General features: G+C 35.4%; 1 protein-coding gene across 1 annotated transcript in view; it reads left to right on the top strand.

The window, feature by feature from the left end:
- Ptar1 (protein prenyltransferase alpha subunit repeat containing 1) overlaps window positions 1–24,131 on the top strand; it is a 48,800-nt gene that overhangs the window by 6,152 nt on the left and 18,517 nt on the right. Inside the window, exons 2-5 of the mRNA XM_004838167.3 lie at window positions 1,142–1,311; window positions 9,448–9,514; window positions 19,604–19,708; window positions 21,685–21,898. Coding sequence (XP_004838224.1) covers window positions 1,142–1,311; window positions 9,448–9,514; window positions 19,604–19,708; window positions 21,685–21,898 — 556 coding nt within the window. The remainder of the gene's footprint in view (window positions 1–1,141; window positions 1,312–9,447; window positions 9,515–19,603; window positions 19,709–21,684; window positions 21,899–24,131) is intronic.

Below are 24,131 nucleotides of genomic sequence, written 5' to 3'. Positions count from 1 at the left end.
TTTGTTACTTTGCTTACTGTGTTAAGTCAAATGTACATATTAGTTATTAAATCTCTGCCGGCAGTGTAAGTTTTCAGCTTATGTTGAGGTGGATTGAAGGATACATATGTTACTATAGATCAAAATGACCAAATTCTGAAATGAGTTTTGTGTTTTGACATTTATTAGGGTATTTTTTTTAAATATAGAAAAGTATAGAGGAAACAGAGACATAAATCTTTTACAGATGGGAAGGGGACCAGATGGAGGAAGGGAGGAGGGAAGAAAGGGGAAGAGGACATAAAAAGAATTAAGATGTGTTATGTACATGTACCCACTCTTCACAGTGAATGGAATCATGTACTGTAAACATTTACTAATAAAAATAAAAATTTACAAAACACTAAATTCAAAAAATATAGGAAAATTATCATAGCAACATAATTTTAATTGATAATTTGTTTCTGTTCCACATTTATTAGCAGGCAAACATGAACATTTGTTTGCATTTTTAAAAAATAGGAATAATACAAATGACTAAACAGTTTAAATTCTATAAAAATAAAGTCCTTCCTTAATACGTCCCTGTCTCCAACAGTTTAATAGTCTTCTAAAATTTAACATCTATATATCTTTTAAATAAGAAATGATACAAAAGGCTTTGTGCTGTATATTGTGTTCAGTATTCTGCTTTTTAATTATTCAGCATACCTTGGCAACCTTTCTATACCAACATATGCAGATCTACTTAATTTTTTTTAATAGCACATGGATGGGCTATACATTTTTTCAGTCTTACATTAATAAACATTTAGATTGGTTCCTGTTTTGTTGCAGTGAACATTCATATATTTTAGGATATGATAAATTTTGGTCAGTGAAATTATTGAGTATTATTATAGTACAGTATTTAAAATTTTGAAAGCTATTTCAAATTACCACTCGAAGACGAGATCATTTTTTCCTCTTGGTGGAAGTAATCCATCACACTTTTTGCCATATTCTTGTCATTACCACCAAATTTTATAGTTTTCTTTTTTTTATTTTTACTATAGTAGGTAAGCTAGATATTTTAAAGAAAAGAAAATATGTGGGGGCTTTTAGAAAAATTTTGAAAAGGCCAGTATTATTTTTAATTCTTTGTTATGTTTTATATATTAAGAGATGAAATTGGCCTGATTCCATGTCCTGAAGCAAGGTATAATCGGAGTCCCATAGTCCTGGTTGAAAACAAACTTGGTGTGGAGAGCTGGTGTGTCAAGTTTCTTTTACCATACGTCCACAACAAACTCCTTTTGTACAGAACAAGAAAGCAATGGCTGAACAAAGATGGTAAGTATGAACCCTATCTTCTGGTTTTTAGAAGCAGCATGGAATATAGTAGAAGGAACCCCGGTCTGGGTGTTGAGATTCTAGTTTTGGCTCTTCCCTTCTCTGCCTGATCAAACTTTCTTGTCATGTGAAGAATTTGGGCTAGATCATTAGTTTTCAAATTTTACAACTTCAGTGATTATATGGCAGTGCCTTAAGCACAGATTCCAGGCCACCTACTACAACGAAAGCAGTTCTATTCATGTATTGGGATCATTTGTAAGATTTTATTTGAAGAAAGCATCCATTCTTTAAAAAAATGCAGGCTTAAAAAATGTTTGACTATCTTGGAAAAGACCTATATTCCCTATAAGCACAGCTTCTGATTTCTGAACTTTTAGTGTTTTTGTAGCAGTCTGATTGAGATCATGGAGATATCATCATCATGGTGTAATTATGGTATGAACCAACCCAATGATTTAGGAATGTGCCATTGCGCTGTGAATCCTAGTTGAGCTCTGGCCTTCTGAGTCCTATTCCTGTGCTGAAATGAGCAAAAGAAAAACCATCTCAACATTCACTTCTTTTATTCTTCTAAACAATTCTTTACTGCAGCAGAAAATTCCTACTTATCCTACCTATACAGTTTTCTTGGTGTTCCCCCATATTCAGCCTTCATGTGCACAAATTCTGTCCATCCCTTTGGGCTCACCTCAGGTCTCACCTTTTTGGGGAGTACTCATCTAAGACTGTGTCCACTGTGGTTTTTGTAAAACTTCTTTCTCTTTCCACATACAGCAGTACCTTTAAAAGTGCTCCTTGTGGCTGTAGGGTGATTTTTTTTTTTTTTTTTTTTTTTTTTGCGACAGGGTCTCACTGTGTAGTTGAGGCTGACCTTGAACTAACTGTATAGTCCAGGCTGCCCTGGAACTCCTGGCAATCCTCCTGTCTCAGCCTAAGAACTTCATTTCCCAGAGAATGTAATTACCAGCTTGATAGCCATTACCAAGAGCCTACTCATATCAGAAGCTATTCTAAGTACTCTGGGGGATAAGAAATGAATGATAAATGGTCCCTTTGTTCTGGAAGTTTATGGTTGAGTGATAGTCTCCTTAGGGGTAGGGGATAGTGTTGCCAAAGGTATCACTGATTTCCCTGAATTCCTCTCAACACTGACCTTAACATACTGTCATAAGGGATTAAGTACCACTCTTCCCTGTTTAGGCCATGAAAGTGTTTAATTAGAAATAGTTTCTATTTTCTGTGTGATTGTTGCACTTGGTTAGTACTCTGGTACTAATGAGAAGGCTATGCCTAAACTCAGACATAATTTGATTGCATGACCTAAGTGTATGGCATAATCTGTAATGTGTAAGTTTAGACACAGACCTAAATGTAAGGGTATTTATCTTTATTTAGATCTTTATTTCTCTAGTCTATCATCAAATCATAGGTTTCAGTAATATGGAGGTAGAAAGTACCACCATATGAAACCACATTTTTTTGCCAAATGAAGCTGTATCATTTGTATTCTGCTGCACAGAAATACATAATTGGCCCAATACATAACTAACTGTTATGTGGGGGTCAAGGAGAGATAGAATGATTCAATATGGAAGAAACAATACAAATTTTTAAAAGTCAGGTTGAGTTACAGTATTTCACAACATTAGCTTTTGCCTGTTTATAGATGCTAGCCCAACCTGTCATCTTCCTATAGTCATCAAGCTCTCCTTTCCATTTCTATTTCTTGTCCTTCTGGGCTCTGTACTACAGGCATTACTCTGTCTCCTTGTCACATACTTTTAGTCTTGATAGACCCAGGAGGGCTTATATAGATGATCAGACACTTAAGCTTGCTCACTCACTTGAGTATCTGTTATCATAACTTTTGAATTCTGATACAACTGTGCATATGCACAGAAGCAAGGTTTGATTTTATTTTATTCTGTATCCTCATGGAATCAGTTTTTAATTTCACTTTTTTGAGGGAGCAACATAGTTTAATGTGGTATCACCTACTGTTCAGCTTGTTATGTTATCAGTAAAAATGAGTAAGTAAATTTCTGACTTGACAGAAAAAGATTTCTGAAAATGCTGACTGATGGAAGAGTATCTACCAGACTTATGAACCAAAGCAATTAGAGCACCGAGGTAAACCTTGCTAAGGAAAACATGTCAAAATTATTAGGAAAAAAAAGTTATTTCATGAACATTTCCTTTAAAACTTTTTTACAGAAAATACCATATGTCTAAGAAAAGTCATGTAAGGAAGCTGACAACTTAAAGAACTGTTCAAAATGTCAGTGTCTGCATTATTGATCAGGCTAGAATCCTAAGCATCTATGTAAAGGTGACCTTTATTTCTGGGGGTATTTTTTTCTCTTAACTAAACCAAATTCATGCTCTTATAACCATAGCAGGTTCCTTAGATGTTTAGAAAGCATTTAATTAGTTAGGGATTGCCCTTTTTTTTGGTAAGGGGGATCAAACTCAGGACCTTGTGTTTGCGAGGCAGGCGGCAGCACCACTGAGCTAAATCCCCAGCCCAAGAGATTGCCTTTTTTTTAAAAGATGCTATAATAGTAGCCATATTTGGTTTGGGAGAGGAATGATACTGTAATTTGGATTTTTAAGAAATCTATGATAAAAACAAAAGGCAGGAGAAGACCCCAGCATTAAGAATACTGACTAGGCAGAGATCTGTCCCACACTGTATTTGAGTCCTGTGCCCTCCTGGTGCTTTTTACTCTTACCTTCTTCCTTACAATCCAAAATCTCAGCCTGTAGCTGAACTGTCTCTTTAAAGTCCATTTTCTGCTCTGTACTTCTTCAGCTGGCTAGGCCTTCATTATTCCTCATACAGACAAATGTTATTACCTCATACCTGGTCTGTCCCATTTTCAGGCTCTTCTGTAATCCCTGTCCTTCATACCACTAATGAAACCCTAAACAGTACCTCCGTCTTCACTTTTGGGGGTAGGGTGCCAAAGCCTCAGGACCAAACCAGGGACACTTCTTAAAAAGCTTTTGAGAAGTAGTTTTCTGAGGTACATATTTGCTCATCTTATTTGAATATATGTCTGCTCGTCTTATTTCATGATGCCTACAGGGTCAGTGTAGAGTTTAAACTTATTAACATCATATTCCAGACTGTCTGCAGCCTAACCTTTCTCACCAGTGCTTTCTTTGATTTCATAGTCAACATGAGGTTGCAGACAAGGAAGCTTGTCTATAGATGTATTTCATCTTGGTGTGTATAATGTTTTAATAATTTTTCTTAATTAGTTGAATAAATGTTTAAAATCGGGTTGAAAATCTAGGCTTCTGTCTTCACTTGAAAAATCAGGAAGCTCGTGTACACAAGTTTCTGCACAGCAGTTGGCTGAGCCTCAGTCCTCTCCTTTTCTTAAATGGGCAAGTCTTTGGCTTTACCACATCTCTTCACACCTTTCAAACACCGAGGCATAGTGTTGCTTACCACTTCTCATCTGTTTCAATTTTCTGCTTTTTTGACATTCATCTGAACTCCGCAAGCATTTGCATTTGTACCCTTTTGATACCCATTCCAGCAACATCTCACATTATTCCATTCTCTGACATGGCTATGTACTACTGTCTGACTTTCATGCTTTTGCTGAGGCCATCCTCATCTTAATGTTATCATGGGTGTGGTTGTTAGCATATATGTATGCATACATGTACAATTAGGAGGTACTGCTGGCCTTGGACCATTTCTGGAATGCAATACAGCAAAGAATACATACTAATTTTTCTCTGACTTCTGTCACATCCTGTGTCCTTTTATTATTACAGCTGGAATTTAGCTACTTCTCTTGTGTATAATGTGACCTGATTTCATTTTTTCCCTGTGACATGATGAAGGGCTAGTAATGTGTGTGTAATGAACATTTTTTTGCTGGTATTTTTCTGATGTGTGGAGACAGGCCTATTTAATGTCAAAAGATTGTGGAACTTTGAGTAGCTCATATCTTTTGGGGAAGGCTACAGAAGAAATGATACATTGTTGGCAAAATTTAGAAAGTGAATTAATTACTGTTAACTCTTGATTATATATGTTTATCTTTGGGGTTTTGGTTTAGTCCTTTCTGCAGAGGGCAGAGTATTTGCCTATAGTGTACTAAATTGGAAGGGGCATCTGCCTTCCCAGAAGACAGACCTGAATTTAAATACTCAGTTCATCAACATCTGAAAGTCACTTATCAGTGACTTTAGGCAGATTACTTAAACTCTTGCTGTTTCCACAGCAGTGGGAGGGAATACTAATCAGGATCTCCTAGACTTTCTGTGAGGATCTGGTTCTTTAATTATATCCATTGATTCCTAACCTAGTTACCTTTCCTTGATTAGCCCTTCCCTATTTCTTGCATTCCATTTTGTCCCCACTTCTTGGATGGGAACTTGGGCCCTCAATCAGGAAGTTAGGAGTTTGTAGAAGAGAAGGGCCTGTAGTTGTATGTGTTACTAATTTGGTTACTGATGATTGGTTGAGGCCGTTGATGTTTTAAATTGTTTCTAGATTCCTAGAAGTTGGAAAAAGCCCTCTGTTCAGGGATCATTGCCTAGCCAGTTGAGGTTGTTTTCCTTTCTCTAGAGGCATCCAGTCCCAGTATCACTTTGGAACTGGGCTAGGAAACACAGGCTTTGAGATAGGAATTAGGTACTTTCCTGACACTTTATGGTTCTAATCATTGAATACCCCTATCAGGAAGTATTGTTGTCAGCTACATTTTACAAATGAGGAGGATATTCTGAAGCACACACAGAGATTGATTTCCCCAAGAAGTCCCAGTAAGTGGGAGAGCTAGGCCTTAACTCCATCAGCTACTGTAGCACTCCTAAGAGCACAGCCTTTTTCTCCATATAGCCATAAATTGAAAAGTGGAGACTTACTTTCTGTGTTCATTTGTTAATATTTGCCTTAAGACAGACAGGAGTCTGTCTTTTGTGAAGGATGAGCTTGCCTTCACTTACAGTGAGTAAGGAAAGACAGTTGTGTTAAAAGTACACACAATAGCAACTACCATTAGTTACATTTTCTTTAATATAGAAAGGAAGAGGCCAAGGGAAGAGTGCCAGTTTATGTAGTAGTATAATGGCTTTTTGAAAAATTGTAAACATCGAAGAGATTCTAGAAAGAGGTTCTTTCCCATCATGCCCAAACTTTTCCATATAGTTGTTAAACTACTTAGTGGCTTTTGGTTCTTGTTATTTTATAAGTTTAGAAATCTAGATAGTTTCACTGTAGGAATAACTGCCTCATTATTTCTGATGTCTTTGATGTTGAAAATATTCATTATTGGTTGGTATGTAGCAGTGGCATTTATTTGAACAAATACTTAATTGAGCAGTCACTGCATCAGACAGCTGTGGGGATTAGAGTAAATCTCACCATGCATAACACTAAGATGGTTATCCTCAATGTACAGGTAATGAAACTGAGGTTCAAAGAGGTTAAGTTTTGTAGGAGTAAGTGGAGAAGCTGGGATTCAAATCCAGGCAGAGTGACCCCTTTGTGCTGTGGATTAATACCAGAGTTCATTTGGATGGAGGCCATGACTTACTCATCTTTACTCAGTACCTGGTTTATTGTAGATACAAAAATTTAAAGATGTATTAAGGAGGACCTGCCTTCTTAATTTGCAGTCTAATTAAGAGGATAATATTTACATAAGTAATGCAGTATGATAACAAAAAACAGATGAAAGACTTTTTTTTTTTTCTCACTAGGTAGGTCCTTCATGGAGAAAGATGCACTTAAGAGTTCCTGAGATATAAAAAGTTTGTTATTACTCTTTATGTTGGAACAGAGGGAGATATTTCTGGTAGAAAGAATAGTAAGCAGATAAATCTGTTGTGTCCAGAAAGAGAAGGTAGGCAGGTAGGAGATATATTCAGAGGGTGGTGGGATTTGATTTCAGTTGGAGTTTAGCATGTGACAGAAAAATGGGAAATGCCAGGCTGATAAGATATTGGGACCATATTCTTAAAGGGTTCATTTTTAAAAGTACATTCTCTCTGCTCCCCGTGATCTCATTGAGAACAGACTGCGTGTGAAGTTCCATGCCTCCTCACCTTTGCCACACCTTTTCCATGTTCTGCAGTGCTTTTACCACCATATTCATTTAGTCTCCCATAGGTACACCAGTATAAGAATTACAGCATCTTAAATAGGCATCACAGTGTGGTATGTTCTTTTACTTCACAATTATTTCATTTTGACCTATGTAAGAATTTGTATATATGTTCTCTCCAATTAAGGGTAACCTTATAAATGGCAAAATAAGGTTTTATTTATAATTATATTCTTTTAGTCCTAAGGAACCAGTTTAATCTTTATCCATTGTCAGTACTTGGAATATTAGTGGAATTAAATGAATGTGGTATATTGTCCTTGGAAAATATTAAATTAGCACCTAAAATTAATAAAAATTAAGGAAGAGATTAATTAGATTATTTAGAGGCATATCATGTTTATGCATGTGATAACTTATGACAGGAAAAATGCAGGTCAAAAATGTATGCTGATCCTATTGTTTGTTGCTCATTATTAGATGTGACAGTATGCTCAACAGTAATGAAATCATGAGCTCAAAATAAATGTTACTATCATTTATTAAGATGGTGTGATAATAGAATAGTTGATTTTATTAACTAGAATATTTTTAAATGACTGTAGTATATACTTTTGTGTAAACACTTAAGTACTTTGTTCTTAGATTTTTAAGTTTATCCTTTACTTAAACGTGAAAAATGTCGTAATTACTTGTTGTAGACAGACAGTTGCAGTAAAATTGACTTGTTAAAAGTAGTTCAATGTTAACTTGTTACATATAATTGAATGTTTGTGCAAATTGCTTAAATGTCACTCATTTTCCCTGTCTATAAAGTAGATTGAGTATCTTGGAGGTTGATTATGAGAATTCAATTAAATAATTGTGAATGAAGTACTTAATATCATGCCTAGTACATAGTATGCTAAATAAACTATAGCAATTAGTTTTATTTAGTTACTTGACATCTAATACATGCTTGGTAGGGTTACCTATTAGTTTTATGCCTCTAAATTTATAATCTTAATCCCAGAATTTTTTTCCGATTTTTAGTAAAATAAAGACAATATGTTGACATTTTATTTTGTTCTTTTAAAAATAGGCTTTAGAGCTTATTTGAATACTTAGGAATTTTGTCAGGATTATAAGAGATAGCTTTTTAAAAATGAATAGGCTATTCATAGATGAGCTGTAAGTAGTAGACAAAATAAAAAAACATTTATATGAATAAAGTTGTAAACTGAGGTACAGATTTTTAATATTTATTACATTAGGGTTTTTTTGCATTGCTGGAGAGCCAACCTAGGTCCAAGGCAAGCACTGTGTCACTGAACTATGTTGCCAGCCCGGTCACACTCAGTTTTAACAACAAAATTATATAGGTCAGAATTACAATCACTTTCACATGATTTCATTGAATTCTCTTAAGTTTACTCAACTTACTCTTGGCATTATTAATAGTCCATTTGGAGAAGAATTTACAAACACTGGGAGCCATGCAGATTTTATATTGTTTTGACATAGTGGTTCTACTTCAAGCACTGTATCCAAAGAAAGGAACCTATAAGATAAAAGATCTGTTTAAAAATGTTTATAGTAATTTTTTCTTTGCTATGGCTATATAAAAATATGCACAAGAAAGGAAACATTTTGCAGGAGAATGTAAATAAGTTATGTTAAGTGGGTTGGTTGATGAGTCATTTTTCCCCCTTTTGAAAATTTGCACGTATTCAATACTTGGGACATTAATGGAATTAAATGAATAGTGATACAGAATTCTTTTCCTTGGTAAATATTAAAATAGTTCCCAAAACTACTAAAAGAATGAAGAAGTTATAGGAATATTGTAAAATTATTTAGGGGCAACTTTTAGAAGAGTTCATTATAAATAGAAGAAAGTCTTGAGGATACTTTTCATATACATTATATCCCTTACAGCTTAGAACCAAGGTGACTGTCATTAAAATTAATATGTCGTGATATCTATATTATTATAGTGAAAGTGAGAGAAGAGAACCTTAAAAGAAGTCAGGGTTTAAAGGGTAGGACTATTTGTTTTTAATATGACTTCTTTTTATTTTAGAATTGATAGATGTCACGTGTACTCTGCTGCTTCTAAACCCAGATTTTACCACGGCATGGAATGTGAGGTACATAAATTTCCTAAGTGATAAGATGAAATTTGTGCATATTTCTGAAGATTTATGAGTTGTTAGATGTTTGAAAGATGAAATACAAGCCATTATGTCCATGACATCCTTATTATTTCTTCTACCCATCCTTTATATATCCATGACAGTTCTTATAAATACACTATGCCCCTTTTTGGATGTCTGTGTCTGATTTTTATAAATTTCCTTGCCTGAAAATTTTCATAATGAACTACAATATACTATTTGGTGCATGCTTTTATTTTCCTTCCTTTTGGGGGGAAGGGAGGTATGGGCATCTGGCATAACTGATTGGATTGTAAGACACTGATTGGTATTTTTGAAAAACACCAGCGCAGTACAAAGTGTGTGGGATGAAGATTCAAGGCTGCAGTTTTCAGTCTGTTTATCACTAACATTCTGACTCCTGTGGGCAAATCATTAGAAGTCTCTGACACTTAGTGTTTCAGAGAAAGATCATGTTTTTCATGTTATGTTCTTTGAGTTTGATTATTGCAGACTTTAAATGAAATACTTAATAGAAATACTACAGTTCAGAGCAGGATAATTTTTTTTATTGAATTTTTTTAGTTAACATGTATATGTATACACACATAAAATTCCACACATAAAATAAAAAGCCCTATTGAACATTCTGAATTATTTTAAATTTGCCTGTAGAAAAGAGCTGTGGATTACAACTCTATCTTTAAAGATAACCTTAATCATACAATTTCATTTTTGGTACATTTTAAGCAAGGCCACATTTTGAGTTACTGTTTTGTAATACTTACTAAATTTTGTATTTATAACTAATTAAGAACTTCGATGTCTTTTTCTTAATGTGCCTTTTAAATAATTATGGCCAGCAAGGACCCGAGTTCGATCCTTGGTACAAAAAAGAAAAAAAAAATGAATGGCCAGTAATGTAGAGTAAAGTCAAATGTATAGAATGAGAAATAAGGCTTTTAATTTGTATGTGATTTTAGAGCTCTGATTCTCTGATGGAAAGCTCTGCAGTAGGTAGGGAATGTTTATTGTGTGATTACTTTATTTCAGGAACTGTACTGCATTATTATCTTGTATGATCCATATAGTGTTTGAGAACATTTGTTTATTCATCAGATATTTATTTATTAATTACTGTGTGCTAGGTTTAGACACTGGAATGGAGCCATGAGCAGAACATACAAAAGACCTATTCTTGCAGAATTTTTATTTTAATAGTGGATGAAAAGTAATAATGACATTCAAAAGTAAAATATGTAGATCAAGTGGTGGTAAATCCTATGGAGAAGAGTGAAAAAAGAATGTAGAGAGGCCAAATAGAGGATGGGGAAGTGGTATTGCAAGGTTTTTTTTTTTGCAATGCCCAGGACCTGCACACAGCTATGTCTCCAGTTCTCCCATTGCCACCCCCACCCCCAACTTTTTGGAAACGGTCTTACTGAGTTGTCTAGGCTGGGCCAAAATTTATGAATCTCCTGCGTCACTGTCCCAGAATACTGAGATTACAGGATTGTGTCCCTACTCCCAGCTGGTGTTGCAGTTTTAAATGGGCATTTGAGTAAAGACCAACACAAAGTTAGGGATTAAAGCCTTGGCTTCTGGGGTAAGAGCCTTCCAAGTAAAAGAAACTACAGATGGAAAAGCTCTTGGTCATTCCTAAAGTGGCCCTGAGTGTTCCAGAACAGCAAAGAAGTCAGTGTTGCTAGAGTAGCATGAATGCAGAAAAAATAATAGGAGATGTGGTCAGAGAGTAATAGGCCAGATTTAGCAGTGTTCTGTACATGTTCATAAGTTGGTGCGTTAACTTTGACTTTTACTCTGGGTGAGAGAGATAGAAGGTCATTAAGGTTTTCCAAGATGAGAAGGGACAGTAGCTTAGGTTCCTGTGTGGGAGGTAGACTGTAGAGGTACATGACGGGGTGGTTTAGAAGTTAGGAAGAGGGTGCGGTGATTTACATAAGAAAAGATGTTGACTTAAAGAAGAGCTCAGCTGTAGCAATGCTGAGTAGCTATAAAATCTGCATAGATTTTAAAGCTATAGATGATGAATTAGCTGTAAGAGAATGGAATCAGGCTTGACTTTGGTTTTGCCCTGAGTTACTTAAAAGGGAGTTGACATATACTGAAAAGGAAATGTGTGGAAGAGGAACAGGATGCTGGTTAGAATTCAGGAGTTCAGTTGTGGGCATGCGAGTTTTGTGTCCCTCTAGAGGAATATTAATGTATAAGTTCAGGAGGAAAGCCTGGGCCAGGTAAAAATTTAGGAATCACTAGCATATAGATAGTTTTAAAGCCATGAAACTGAGATCTCCAAGGAATAGTTGCAGATAGCAAAAACAACCCGTTCAAAGTCTGAGCATTGAGGTACTCCAGAATTTTCTGAGGCCAGTACAGTAACCACTAGCTGCTCATTTCTGTTGAGCTCTTGAAATGTGACTAGTCTCCGTGGAGATGTGCTAGAAATATAACTGCACACCAGATTTTGAACACTTAAGTACCCAAAACAGTGAACTTTCTCATTTTTATATTACTTGCTGAAATTATAATGTTTTAGATATATCGAATTAAATAAATGTATACAGTATTTGTTTTTAATATAGCTGTTAGAAAAATTCTAAATCATATCTGTATTCACTTTGTGACTCACATATTTCTGTTGAGCTGTCCTGTTCTAGACTTTGCAAGATAAGGAAAAATCAGCAAAAAGGACTCTTAGGAAGATACTATGAACTTACAGTGTAGAGCTTTTGAAGGTTAGGAATTGTATCTTTTTTATTTTGTTTTGTTTTGATTTGCTTTGTTGTATTTTTTTTTTCCTTATTTCTCTAATCCCTGACACCCAATAAATACAAAGTTTATTACCTGGCCCTAAAAATAAATTTAGTGAAAAAGAAATGATGGTATTGGGGAAGGAAGCATACCTCATGTTTTCACATTCTCTTCATTAAAATCCTTAAAAAAGGTTCTTGCTAGCAAGCCAGTCTGTATCCCTAGTGCTTGGGAGGCTTAGGCAGGAGGATCACAAATATGAGGTCAGCGTGTAGCAAGACCCTTCCTCCAAAAAACAAAAACAAGAAAGGGCAAAACAAGTTCTTACTAGCATGATGTATATAGAGACATTTATATCTAGCCACATACATGTCTGTATAAACATGTACACATACATTATTCATTAGATGTCTTTGAGGCTGTGCAGTATAGGGGAGAGAACCTGGTCTTTAGATCCATGAAACTTAATTTTGCTTCATCACTTAACTAGCAGTTGACTTGGGCAAAACCTTTAATTTCTCAAGAGGTTTTTTTTTGTTTTGTTTTGTTTTTCGTACCAGGGATCAAACTCGGGACCTTCTGCTTTCAAGGCAGGTGGCAGAACCACTGAGCTAAATCCCCAGCCCTCAAGAGTTTTAATTTATAAAATAAGGGATTTGAACTAGATTAATTTTTAGAATTCTTTCAAAACTGACTTTTTTGATTATGTGTGGTTTAGTTTCTTACGAAAAGAAATTGCTTCATAAGTCCACCTTCAGTGATGTATATATCAATTAATCTTGAAAGATCATGAAAGTTTTGTACTAGGTGAAAAAAGGAATCTTGATTTTTTTTTTTTAATTCATTGCAGATGTGTGCTCTAGTAAATTTTGGTTTGTATTGACTGATTAACACAGAAAGACACAAAATCATGCCTGCATTTTTTGAGCAAAAAAAAAAAACAACCTTGGAAGCAAACTGGTCTCACCTTGTAAGGTCCTTGTTATAAAGCAAATACTCAGTACTTTGTGGTACATTTGGTATATTTCTTCTGCAGTAACCCTGGGAGACATTGAATGATTTTGACTATATTTTACAGACTTCTAAAAAATGATCCGACTATATTAAATCCTTTAGTTTTAAGTTTCTAAGTGTTACAATGTTGGGGGGGGGGAATAGAATAAATTTTTGAGCTGATCTACTGTGATTATAGTAAATGGTGAATAGTTTAAAAATCCCCCAAATTATTAAAAATGATTGTTTTTGTTTTGAATTTGCTTTGAAAGTTGGTGACTTACTTAATGACAGAGGTTGACTTTATAATATTGTCCTGATTTTTTTATGAGTCTGTGAACTTGAGAGTAAACAAAACATCTTTGAGCTACTAGAACAGCTGATACCAAACTCCAGTGATTCATATTCATATTGATTTAAACTGGTAATTTTATATTATGCCAATTTGAGATTTAGTTCTGATAATTTGAGTTAGGAAGCCTTGAGCAAATTACTGAACATCTCCAATTGTGTTTTTTTGTGTGTAAAATTGAGATAACACTAGGTTGAACCATTTCATTTTTGTTTTCTTTTGGTGTGGTAGATCAAAAATACTGTATTTAAATCTCAACACCTAGATACTGGTTTCTAACTCCATTAAAGAAACTAGGCTTCTTGGAGAAATAGATAATTCTAGGCTTAGGGAAGAAAGTATATTAAGATGATTGTGGTGCATCTTGTGGAGCTAGAAAGTAAGAAAAGTATTCAAAAAACAGTATAGTGGGGTTATATTAAAGGGACACATGAACCAGTTAAAAGAGCTTCCAGTAGCAAAAGCTGGAATGACTTCAGCAACAAAATATATACAGTAGTCCCCACTCGTGATGCGAGGTGTGTTTCCAAAGACACATAATGGGTGCCTAAACAGAACAGTACAGTTTTTTCCTACTAAGGGACTAATGGATTTATGCAAAATGGATACACTGGACAAAGGAATAATTCAAACCCAGAGCTATGCTGCATGAGATTTCATCATGCTATTCAGAACAGCATGCCATTTAAAACTTACACATTATTTCTGGAATTTTCGATTAAAAATATTTGAACTCTGCTTGACCATGAGTGAATTAAACTGTGGATAAAAGAGGGACTACTTTGACATGGTTGAGTTTATAACCCAAAATATAAAAATAGATACCCTTAAGCCCATGCTGACATAAAAGAATCAGTGAATAAATAAGGAGCCAAAAGACAAAGGTGCTGTTTATTTATCTAGGTAATCCCTCTAAGAAGGCAGAGCATTATTCACTATTCCTACAGGTAGGCTACGCACTGAATCAGAAAATCAGTGACTTTCCTCCAAAAAGTAGTAAAGAAACCTGACATAACATTACCTCAACCATGTAATCTAGGTCATCAACAGTGATAGGTCATGTTGATTGTGCCCCTGATTTGATGGACTTTACCTCTGTAGTCTTCCTCCTCCAAACCCATAACCTCAGTTTAATCACAATAAAAGCATCATATAAAATATCTTACTACTCAGCCATAAAGAATGAGAAACTAGAGACATTTATAGCTAAATGGATTCACAATGAGGTGATACTCTTAAGTGAAATAAATAGGACACACATGCGTAAATACTGAATAATTTATCTGGTGTGAGAAACTGAAAGTGTAAATAAAGATCAAAATGTCTAATTGATAATGTGAAATAGGAAGAAAAGGTCCAAAGGGAAAGGGGAATTGGGAGGGGTAGGAAAAAGGAAAGAAGGGAAAGGAATAAATATGAGATAAGGGAAAAAATGGAAGCAACGTCTTTATAAATAGGGAGGGTAGGGGAATGGGGAAAAATAAGATCCAAGATATGTCATGTAAAGGTACAAATTCCCAGTGATGAATGTCAGCATATTGTATATCTAATCCCACCTATACATTTTTTTTTTGTTTTCCAATACTGGGGATTGAATTCAGGACCTTGTGCTTGCGAGGCAGGCATGGTTGTATACCTAAAATGTACCTATAAACTTAATGAAAAAAAAATTTCTAATCAGTACTCAAAAATATCAAAGCCATCAAAAACAAGATGAACCCAAGGAGCCTAAGACATAGCAACCAAAATGTAATATGGGGTCCTGGATGGGGCCCTAGAATAAAGAAAGGATATTTGGTATTATTGAGAAGCAAACTAGATAACATGTAAACCACTTAATAGTAATTAGGGAAAAGTGTACTGTGGCTGATAGGTTTTATGAGGATGACTATTATTTCAATAGAATAAAGATTGGAGGAGAAAAAAGATGGTGTTTATTCAATATTATGTGCCAAGAACAGAGCTAACCAGTAGCAGTTCAGCCTTGATCAAAACAAATTTTGCAGAAATATGAAAATACAATACTGTATATCATAGAAGAATAAAATATAGCATACTATTCAGCTTAGTAGCTGTGAAAGTTCCCATGCTTGTGTCTTAGCTACAGAGCTAGGTGATTTTTCCTAATGAACAAGAGTCTTCAATGGAAAGTGATGAGAGTTTTTCATATACTGTTTAATTACTAAAAATACATAGCATAGATTTTTAAAGAGTTATTACTTTTATCATTTCAAAAATAGCTATGTGGAAAACCTCATTGCTTTTATAATTCCACTTTGTATCATTTTTAAAAATTCCTTCTACTCCCTTCTCTCACCTTTTAAAAATGGCATCCCTCACTTGCATAACTCTTCCAACAGAGTTGTACATGTAGCATATCATTGTTCCTCACCATCTCTTTTCTCTAATCCCAGAATAATACAGATGCTTTTTCCTTTTCTAGTTTCTCTGTTTATTTGAGGATCCTGGATTTATCGTCTCTTCTGTTAGCAATGCACCACTTAAGAAGTAGAAGCTAGACTTCTCTGTGTGCGTAAACATAAAGGTTCCTCAAATAAATCCACCTTACCTTTAAGGTAGCACCCCATTTTCTCCAGTAAGAAAAATTTCCCCCAAAATGTTTTTTAGACTAATACTGTGTCATTGTATAAGCTTTAGGGAATACACATGAAGTAAGTTAATGCCTTAAGATTTATTTCAATTTAGTTACCTTTAAAATGACATCTCAGGAGATGTTTCAGTTTATAAATTTTTCATTTTCTTATTCACATTTTATTAGTCAGTTTTATTAAAACACCTTCCATGACTTAATTTACATCAATGACTTTGTCATCACAAAAGTCACTTTTATTTATCTGGCAGTTTTCCAGAGCCCATCCTGTTTATATCTGAGTTGTTGGAGTTACAGTATTATTTGAATCCATGTGTGACTGGAAATTTTATCTCCATCTAGATTCCTATGGAATCTGTGAATTAATTAAAGCAGTTAATTTTTATTGTACTCTAGGTTTATATTGCCATAACTTAACTACTTACAATATTTCTTTTTAAGGTAATCTTTTTTAAAAAATTTGTTTACACCAGTATCTAACATCTTTAAATGTTCAGTCTTGCACCCTGGAATGTCTGTTAATTGACAATATTTTGCTTTCTTTTTTATGATTGTTACATAATCTTTTTAAGCATTCATATATGTAGTTAGCTGAGGTTGTTCCCGTCTAAAATGTCTTCCCAAAATACAGCTTTGTTTTTTAAGATAAACAAATTAATAGTGCTGGTAATTTAAGAAACTTTGTTACAACTGGGTTGTAAGTCGAAGTCGACTCTTTTTTTTGAAAGAAATATTTTATTATTTCCCCTTACATAGGAATAAAGAAAGGCAGTTGTAAATAACAACAGGTCTTAAATTTAGCAAATGGAAATTAAACATAGTATAGTATATTCTCTACAATAGTGGTTTTAAACTTTAATGTGCCCTGCTAGAAGGGCTTGTTAAAACACATTGCTTTGCTCATCTATTTCTGATTTAGTGTGTCTGCAAGACTGAGAATCTGCATTTCTCCTGCTTCAGATAATGCTGATGTTACAGTGAGAAACACTGTTCTGCAAAGTAGTTAAAATTACATAGAGCAATCTTTGTATTCCTCTTACTTCATAGATACTATTTACTGTATAAGAAAAATGTTACTGATTTCAGGGGAAAAAACCTATATAAGCCTGCAGAAGCAATTGGCTGGTGCATTGTTTTTTGTGTTTTTTGTTTTATTTTGTTTTGTTTTTAATGAAAAATAGGTTTCCTGTATGTTGAAAGGAAAAGGGTCAACTAAAGTAACTATAAACCTTCTAGGAGTTGCTTCAAATTATTCTATAATGTTACCTTAAAACAATTATAAAATCCAAGTATTACCACTGTTTATATTTTCATTAAAAAGGAAGTTATTTTCTTTATCAAATAAAAATTTAGAATTTTTTTTTCTACCATTGCTGGTAGAAAAAAAAAATTACTGTCATTTTTAGAACTAAATTCATCTAAGAAGCTTATGTATAAGGGCTCTGGTTTTGTTAGACTTAAACTTCTCTAAAATAAATTAATAGATTTATCACCAGAACATTTAAAAATTAATAACTGATCTGATTTTATTATAAAATGATATATTGAGAATTGGAAGCATACTTGTAATATTAACACCTGTTATCAAAAACTTAGCTGAGAAATTAAATGTAAATTGCATTTACTGAAAAATAAGTAACGACTAGTTTGAAATTCTTTAAAATTGCATTGAACCTTTGGTTGAACTTGATCAGCTTTAAAACATTTGTTTATCACTTCTGCTTTTATTTCAAATAAGGTAGCTGCCTAGTATATTAAGGGCCACCCAAGTATTTCATGTGGTAATACCTCTTGGAAACTGTCAGGTAAAAGGCCGAAAACCAAGACCAGACCAGGCCACAACAAGCCCTTATTAGGGGAGTAGATCTGCTGGGCTGCCTCTCAATAAAGGAGAGACAAAAGCAATATGGCTGGGGCAGGGAGAGTCTTTTATAGAGACTGGGGTGGGGTTTGTAGGGGCTGAGGTGGGGTTGAATGAGGTAGTGACTAGGGAATGGAGGAGCGGGTGATATCACTAGGTGGTAGGAGGTGAGCGAGTATTAGGTTACTCTCTAGGTGGGAACAGGGGCATGCTGGGAAGAAGGGTTTGTTCTTTGGTGGGAGCAACCATCTTGGCATGATGTCACACAGGGGAGGGGGCAAGGCACGATAGGAAGAGGGCAGCTACTATACATAATAGCTGCTGAGGTAGTGGGAGACCTATCAGAAACTTATCCTAAGTAATAATACAAAAGAAAGAAGTTGTGAGCACATGGTTTTGTTCTGTTTTTTTCCCATAATTCTTTTAGAATAGCAGGGCTGGGGATTTAGCTCAGTGGTTCTTGTGCCTGCCTCGCAAGTGCGAGGTCCCAAGTTCGATCCCCAGTACCATTAAAAAAAAAAAAAAAATAGCAAAATGTTTGAAGCAATCTAAATGTATATCTGTAGGGAGAAAGGATATTAAATTATAGCATAGCTATTGAATGAAGACCATTTGATTATTTAAAATATTCATTACAGGGCCAGGGATTTTGCTCAGTGGTTCCGCTGCCTGCCTCGCAAGTGTAAGGTCCTGAGTTCAATCCCTGGTACCAAAAGAAAAATAATAATAATAAAATATTCATTACATGGGCTGGGAATTTCTCTCAAAGGTGCCGCACCTGCCTTGCAAGCGCAAGGTCCTGAGTTCAATACCCAGTACCAAAAAATAAAAAATAAATAAAATATTCATTACAAAGATTATATAGAACCATAGAGAAATACTTAAAATATGATGAGAGCAAGATATAAAATTATACATTAAAAATATAAAAATACAGGGAAAGGTAGAATGGACAATTTAAACAATAACTTTGTTAGGATAATGATTCAACAGATGGTCTTTTTCTTTGCATCTCAATCATACTGTGTGTTTTGACTTTCCTGCGTGTGTGTGTGTGTGTGTGTGTGTGTGTGCGCGCACGCACGCATGTGCGTGCGTGAGCTAGACTATCTGAGTCCTGTTCAGGAAGCTAGAGCAGTTCTTGACTGCTGTTAGATAACTGCTGTCTGGTCATGTAGCTTTTTGAAATGAGATAGTCAAGAAAACACCTTTGCTGTCATCCAGATAGTTAACTAAAGTTCCACTGTTGACCTAAGAGAAGCTCTTCTTATTGCATACTCATTTTGAAATTATGAGAATACATTCTTGATTACTGTATGTGACATTTATGACACTTTAATACTATACCAGAGTGGTTTGGGGTTTTGATTTTCTTTTTTTTTTTTAATTTCAATTCTTGGAAATTGACACTTCATAATGAGGTTGTGTTAAAAGTCATGCAGAGTGTTTGAATAGAAGGATAATGTAATGCTTTTCAAATTTTTTCTTTTACAGGAAAGAAATGATCCTTTCTGGTACTCTAAATCCAATTAAAGACTTACATCTGGGAAAATTGGCCTTAACAAAGTTTCCAAAGAGTCCAGAAACATGGATTCACAGGTGTGGTTAATTACAGCCTAGTATTTGTGTTTAGAATTCAGGATGGCTGGACGAAGGAGCAGCAAGTGAAACAGGGTCTCATGTTTGTTCACAGCATAAATTTTAAAGTTCATTATCTACATTTAAATCTAGGGGCTATCATTTGTGTTCATGGGAAATTAGCCTCTCCAAGTTCTCAGTTTTCTTATTTCTAAAATGAGAGTTAATAATTACACCTGTCTCATAATTCAGTGTACATGAGATGATACATGTAAACACTACCACAATTTCTGGCACATATTAAATACTCAATAAATGTTAGCTAGGACCTGAGTTCAATCCCCGGTACCAAAAAAAAAAAAAACAAAATCAATAAATGTTAGTTAGCTATTATTAACTGTACAGTTGTGGAGATTGTATTTTGATACTCAACATCATATTAAACATTTTGAGCTTTTAAATGCGTTAGATTGTGTTCCTGGTAAAGATTGTGGTAGTGATGATTGTAGTTATTAAAATACAATAATAAAGGAAGCTAAGAGCAGCTGAGGTGAATGATGTCTAGGCTGAGCTAAAGTTACTAAGACCATAAATGGCAAGAGCATTTTTAAAGACCTGAGATAGTCAGAATGCAAATAGGGTCCTCAAATCCTGGCTGTCTGGAAGCATCTTCCTCTTTGGACTGCATGTAACTACTTTTATTTGACTAAAAAAGGGTGATGTGAGCTTGCTGATCAGTGTTACTGGAAGAGTTATTCTGAAGAAGTCTCTTTTCATTAAGCCACTCTGACTTTTCTTTAAATCCTGGACATTTTAGGTGTTTTATGTCAGTACAACGTATCTTTAGCTGTATTTGTGTCCGCCTAGTATTGCAAGGCAGCTCCTTCCAAACCATCGTCAGTTGTATTTCACTAGAAACTGGATAATAAACCTTAGAGAGGTTTTGTATGGGATTTGAAAAGAGTGGTGGCAGGGGATGGGAACTATTAAGTGTACATCCATCAATTATTGGGTGTTTATAATTCTTAAAGCAATATTTTGTTGTTAAATAAAACTTCCATTATCTAAAAATAATGAAATTAATTTTCTTAATTTTTTCTATCTTTAGGTTGAAAACTTTTAGTCTGAAAGAATGCTTTCATAAAATATTCAAACTAAAGACATTAACTAAATATATATACTTTTTTAGTGCTTTTGATTTAATGCTAATGTAAATCTTAAATAGAAAAAAATCTCCTTGATGGTTTAGCTAATTGTATTATATATGTTTCCTTCCAGACTTCATGCTGTAATACAGAAATTTTGCTTAATGAAAGCTGTCAAAATGCAGTTTCTTTTTTGCAAACAAACACACATAGGGTGAGGCAGGCACACTTAATTGAAGACGTGAACCATGACTTTTGCTTCTAATATTTACCAGCCGTTAATTACAGTGGTACTTCCATTCATGAACTTAATTTGTTCTACAATTTTGGAAAAGATGGCCATATTTGTGTTTGTGTGGGAAAGATGGCCACGATTATCATCCAGTGCATTGTTTGCAAACGAAAACAAAATCTTGTAAAATTTTTCTACTTACAAACCAAATTGTTGGCAAACAAAAGTATTCGTGAACCAAGGTAGTGCAGTAATACTCTATCACTACCACTACCACCACAAAAACACACAGACCAGCTGCCCCTTTATGTTTTCTGGCCAGATGAAGTTTGGGAATTGTCGTTTTAGAACTGATGACATTCTCTTTTTGACAGATTTTAAAGTTATAGAAAGGTTTCTCTATCCTACCCCCCCCCCATTCATGCTGCTGAATTTGTTTTTAAAAACAACAAAGAACCAGTCTCTCCATACCACCTCCAAACCTGGGCTTATAGATAGATGGGTCTTACTTTTCCATTGTTTATGTATGGAAATTAAATTGAGAACAATGAAAACTGATTGTTTTCCTCTTTGGTTTATGGTCTTTGGTTTATGCTCTTTCCCACATGCTACCTTAACAGGCGATGGGTGCTCCAACAGCTAATTCAGGAAGCTTCCTTGCCTTCCTTTGTAAACAAAGGAAATTTGGGGACAATTCCTGCAGAGAGGACACAGCGACTAATACAGGAAGAGATGGAGGTCTGTGGTGAAGCAGCAGGGAGATACCCAAGCAACTACAATGCCTGGTCCCACCGCATCTGGGTTTTACAGCACCTGGCTAAGCTGGATGCCAAGGTAGGGCTATCATTGTGCAGTCTCAGCGTACACTACTAGTGTGCTGTTTAAGTTTTCTGGTCATAGTTCATCCTCAGCTTTAAAGAAGTAAAGTAGAGGAAGTAATGGTTCAGCAGCTAAAGAGGATCCTGACTGCAGATACCTCCAGAGACACCCCGGCAATTACAAAGAGTTTACATTCCCTACTAGAGCAATTGTGGGCACTGCTGAGGCTGGTTTATGGGGAGACCAAAGACAGGTTAAGCCAGTAGAGAAAGACTGAGAACATCTCACTTTGCTCTGAAACAGGAAGAAATTATTAAGCCTTTTAGAATTGAAATTATTTCTTGTTACTCTCTGGTTATGTGATTCAATATGCTGAGTCTATTGACCATCTTCACAGTGTCCTGACCTGTTAGGGAAGGGAGCAGGGAACAGAAGATCTCACCCAGGTGTTCTCAGACGTGGCAGATCCTATAAATTTTCCTAGGGATGCCTAAGACTCATTACAGGTGAACTAAATCAGAGCAAGGGTGGGATTTAGAGATCAGTGTTCTCCACCGGTTCAGGGGGTTATTTGGATGCAGAGTCAGACTGGGAACTCTCTTGAACTAATCTTTGCAGTTTAGAAATGAGAAGATGGAGGTTTCTAGAGAATTTTAATGGCTTAGACTCAGCTGCTGTTCATTGTTCATCAGAATGAGAGCCAGGTATCTCTTGTGCACCTTTTCATATGTTAACGTATGGCAATTTTTTCTTATGATATTACAATGCCATAAGAATTCTAGGGTAGTTTTTTTAAAAGCTTCACAGGCTTGGAATAATTTTAAAAGGCCAAGTTGAAGGTCAAAGTGCTCCAAGTGGTGTTTTCAGATTCATGGGGAGGCTTTCTGTGATTTTAGGTTACCACCTCCTTCCTTACATCTCCCTTCTTAGGTTCCTTTCCCCTCCTTGTTTCCTAGCCAGAAATTCCTCCAGGGCAAATAGAGAAATTTTTACTTTGAGGGGGTTTTACGCTAACAATTCTACAAGAATAGCCCTTTCCCTTACACTTAATATGGCTATGGGCTTCAGGAGAAAAGCCCACCTAACAGAACAAAAAGCAAAGCTTATGAGTCACATCAGCCTGAGTTCAGATTCTGACCCTACAAACTATGGAAAGTAAAGCTTTAATGTTTTCATTTTTAATGTTAATGACTTTGCTGAGAATGATCAGAGTTAATGTGTGGAAAGTACTAGGCACCTCAGAGATGCTCACTAAATTTTAGTTCCTTTCTCTGCTCTCCCATAGATAGGATGTTTAGGTGAAGTTGGCAAGTAAGTGCAATTTATTTGTGAAAGGGCGCCAAAACCCTGTCTTTCCAAGCTGCTTGTCCTGTGTATTGGGTATAGCAATAAAGACAAGGAGTTTGCTTTCAACAAATTAAACTAGGATGGAGACCATCAGTTACAAAGCAGCATGACACTTGAAAGGGCTGAGGGAAGCTCATGGTACAGAGGGCACACAGAGAAATGACTTCATCTACCTGGAGCTCATTGGAAACGGTTCTCGACAGTCTGGAGGAGTAAGTACAAGTTGTTAGGGAAAATGGAGTGCTTTAGAGCTGGTTGTCTCAGCTCCACAACTTCGTAGTGAAGAGGTAGCGGTAGGAGGGTTGGGGATCAAAAAGAAGACCAGCGTTCTGGTGAGCTAAGAGGTCTTTTTCCTCCCATGATGTGGACCTTTCCATGTGGTACGCCCATAAAATCAGGAACAAGGGCCCAAGGTGAAGTTCTTGGTTACTTGAGACCATCTGATGTTAAAGATGACAACTCATCAGTCAGTAAGTAGGGTATTGGCTTAGGTGCTTGTCTCTACTTCTGGGCTCACATGTTATCAGCCTTCCTTAACCTGACCTGGGGGGACTTGCCATTCTCCTTGTCACTACCACTACTACAGCACCTCTTATTTTCAATAAAGAATGCTAACTTTTCAAAATCCCCTTCTATTGATATAAGCCAGTGATGGTGAACCTTCTAAAGCTTTCAGTGTGGCACATGTACCATAGATTCACCATCACTGCTATAAGCCGTTGGGTCCAGCTAGGAGGACACATCTGCTATGCTTTGTCTAGTAGAGGAAGTAATTACAGAAGTACCAGTAGTCCAGAGCAACTTAAAAATAAGTGAAATGAACTGGCATTTTTTTCCTCAAAAAATTGAAAATGAGTTTTAAAAGTTTTCATATCCACTATTGGTAAAGGTATGAAAATGA

The sequence above is a fragment of the Heterocephalus glaber genome, unplaced genomic scaffold (assembly GCF_053883595.1).
Source record: "Heterocephalus glaber isolate CG9 unplaced genomic scaffold, H.glaber_assembly_v1.0 deba00001481, whole genome shotgun sequence".
Classification (NCBI taxonomy): Eukaryota; Metazoa; Chordata; class Mammalia; order Rodentia; family Bathyergidae; genus Heterocephalus; species Heterocephalus glaber.
This window is presented reverse-complemented; position numbering and strand designations above follow the sequence as displayed.